This window comes from Eupeodes corollae, chromosome 3 (assembly GCF_945859685.1).
Source record: "Eupeodes corollae chromosome 3, idEupCoro1.1, whole genome shotgun sequence".
NCBI classification, from domain to species: domain Eukaryota; kingdom Metazoa; phylum Arthropoda; class Insecta; order Diptera; family Syrphidae; genus Eupeodes; species Eupeodes corollae.
In genome coordinates this window covers 92,781,431-92,784,147 of record NC_079149.1, presented here as the reverse complement: position 1 = coordinate 92,784,147, position 2,717 = coordinate 92,781,431, and the positions used below count along the sequence as shown (strand labels likewise).

Below are 2,717 nucleotides of genomic sequence, written 5' to 3'. Positions count from 1 at the left end.
ACGTCCCTACGTTCGCGACGTTTTTTTCGTCGTCCATAGCTCAAAAACCAGAAGAAAATTGCGTGGGTGGTTTTTTTACCATAGCAGTTTGAAAAAAAGGTGAACATTTTGGTTAACCCTAAATATCTTACAACCAAAAACGCTAGAGACTTGAATTAAATTTTATATAATATATTGTAATGTGATTTCAAAGAAGTATATTTTTTGAAAAAATAAATTTAACGGTTTTTTTATAAATGAAAAAAAAAACTGAAAAAATGTGTCACCTCCAAAGTTTTACGACTGAAATATGATTTCATCTCCAAAAAAATTTTGTGCAACGAAGAATAATGTCTTTGACATTTGGTAAAATTTTGAAAAAAATCGAATTGACAGTATTTGTACAAGAAATTAAAAACCTAAAAAAACTGTAACAAAAGTTGGTAAAAATTGATTTTCGACTCAAATATCTTTTCAAAAATTTGAAATATTGGCTTCAACCTAATTTTATTAATAAGAAATATTGTTTTCAACATTCAATAAATTTTGGAAAAAATCGAATTGACAGCTTTTTTTACAAAAAATAAAACTCTAAAAAAAACAATGCTAAAACTTGGTCAAACATTAAAAATATTGGCTTCAAACTTATTTTGTTTTACAAAAATATTGTTTTCGATATTCAGTAATTTTTATATAAAATCCAACAGTCCGTTTTTTCATAAAAAATAAAATCTATAAAATTTGATACGAGTACATACAGACAAACTTTTAACCAAGAAAAATCGGAAGACGGGATGGGAAGTTATCAGTGTGGGTCGCATCCCAGCCTCTTTTTTATTGTCAAACTCAATACTGTAAGATTCTGTTTCAATACTGCTATGACATGGATTTTATTACGACTCATTCACAGGTTTTGTTGTCCTCTTGCCCTTTAAGCAGAACTTAACAGTGATTGTAAAAGATAAGAATAAGAATTACAACAAAATAGTTGCATCCTTACTCCTAAAAAATATTAGTCAAGAAATTTCCTCTCCTCTTTATTAGAGGTTATCACAATTAGCCATTTTAAGCTAGTAAATTAGTAACTTTTGTCTTTTTCTTTGGGGATTAAATTAGAAAACTTGTTCTTGACAATACTGTCACAAATGTACGAATTGGTCAAAAAAGAATACAATGATCCGAGTAAAAATATAAGCTTTCCATTTAATTTCATTACATCCAGCACTATAAAAATTATTCTAGCAGATAATGTCTTAAATTTCATTTTCACCTCGGACTCCTTATTCTGGACATGTTGTCACACCTTTTAATAGCTTAAAACGCTTTAGCTCCCACAATAGACCTTCTTTACTGATAGGTGGTATATTTCTCGTGAACGAAATAAATTAAATATAATATTGAACCTACCTTCATGCAAGACATTTTTAATGTTTATACATACCCCACTCTATATTTTTGAGTTTCGAACTTGGGGAACTTTTAAGTTGTTTACAAACTTCAATTTTTATCAATAATAATCGACATATTTGCTTGTTGATTTAACAGAAAGATAAACTAGTCTTTAAATCCATTTTACCAGGAATTGGATTGGTTATATCCGGCAGTTCTTAACTTATCGTACATTTTAAGTAACAAAACACTTGAGATTGAGATGCCTTCAATAGGTCTACTCACGCAGTAAGAAAATCACATAAATAGCTTGAAATCAATTTGTTTTGAATCAATTGAGTCAAAATGTTTTCTTCACCAGCAGTTGTTGTAAGTGCTTTTTTGTTACTTGCTTGTGTTTTTTCAACAACACTTGCTAATCCAGCTAAAAATCAAACCCTCGTCGAAATTATTACCATCGATGATGCATCAAAACTTAAGGATATTTCAAAAGGGGCCGAATTGATACCTATGAGTCAAGATCGCGACACTAAAGGTGTGATTCGTTATACCTTGGGAAACCGTTCTTCAGGTAAGAATACGTTTACAATAGTTTGTATTTTTACTCTTCAAGGTTCATGATAAATAAAATTTCTTTGGACATTTATAGGTGATAGACTTGTTTCTCAGGCATCTGATTCAGTATCTTGGAATACACCACAAAGTGTTCAACTGCGTTTGGAGTATCCGGCGAGTGGCACTGGAGCTGTTATTACTCATGTCCAAATTGATGTAAATCAAAGCTCAAACAGTGGACAGGCTTATGTTATAGCAGGAGGAATTGGCCAGCGAAGAATTGTTATTATTGTTGAAGCTTACAATACCTACTATTTTAGTTACGTATCAAACATTTACGGAATCTAATGAAATTCGAAAAAATCTTTCGTGAATATTGAAATAAAACGCGTTGACAATACCCACAAGTTTAAAGCCTAGTTGTTTTCAATTTAAATTGTTTGTATTGTTTGTTTCAGTTAATTAATTTATAGTAACATTATGTTGGAAATTGGCCGAAATAATTTAGAATTGTTGAGTTTACGGGATTTCGGGTTTTTTTTTAAATCGATTTTCCATAAATGATCAAAAGCTTTTCAACATATTTGAGGTTAATGGAAAGAAATGTCAACAGAATTTAAGCTCTTTTTCTGCGTCTTATTGAGTTATTTTTATTATAAGTATCCTTTTTATAGTAGGATTTGGAGGATCATCGGAAAAACTTTCAATTTGAAAATAACTTATAACTATCAACCATTTTTGTGTGCTAGTTAATGTCCTACAGTTTGAGAAAGCAATTTTTATGACAAGAATTA

At 30.1% G+C, this 2,717-nt stretch overlaps 1 protein-coding gene across 1 annotated transcript; it reads left to right on the top strand.

The window, feature by feature from the left end:
- Window positions 1-1,696: 1,696 nt before the first annotated feature.
- On the top strand, window positions 1,697-2,337 carry LOC129951451 (uncharacterized). Its single transcript, XM_056063594.1, has 2 exons — window positions 1,697-1,939; window positions 2,018-2,337. Exons 1-2 carry the CDS (start codon window positions 1,714-1,716, stop codon window positions 2,269-2,271), a joined length of 480 nt encoding a protein of 159 aa, XP_055919569.1. The 5' UTR covers window positions 1,697-1,713; the 3' UTR covers window positions 2,272-2,337.
- The last annotated feature ends 380 nt before the right edge of the window (window positions 2,338-2,717 follow it).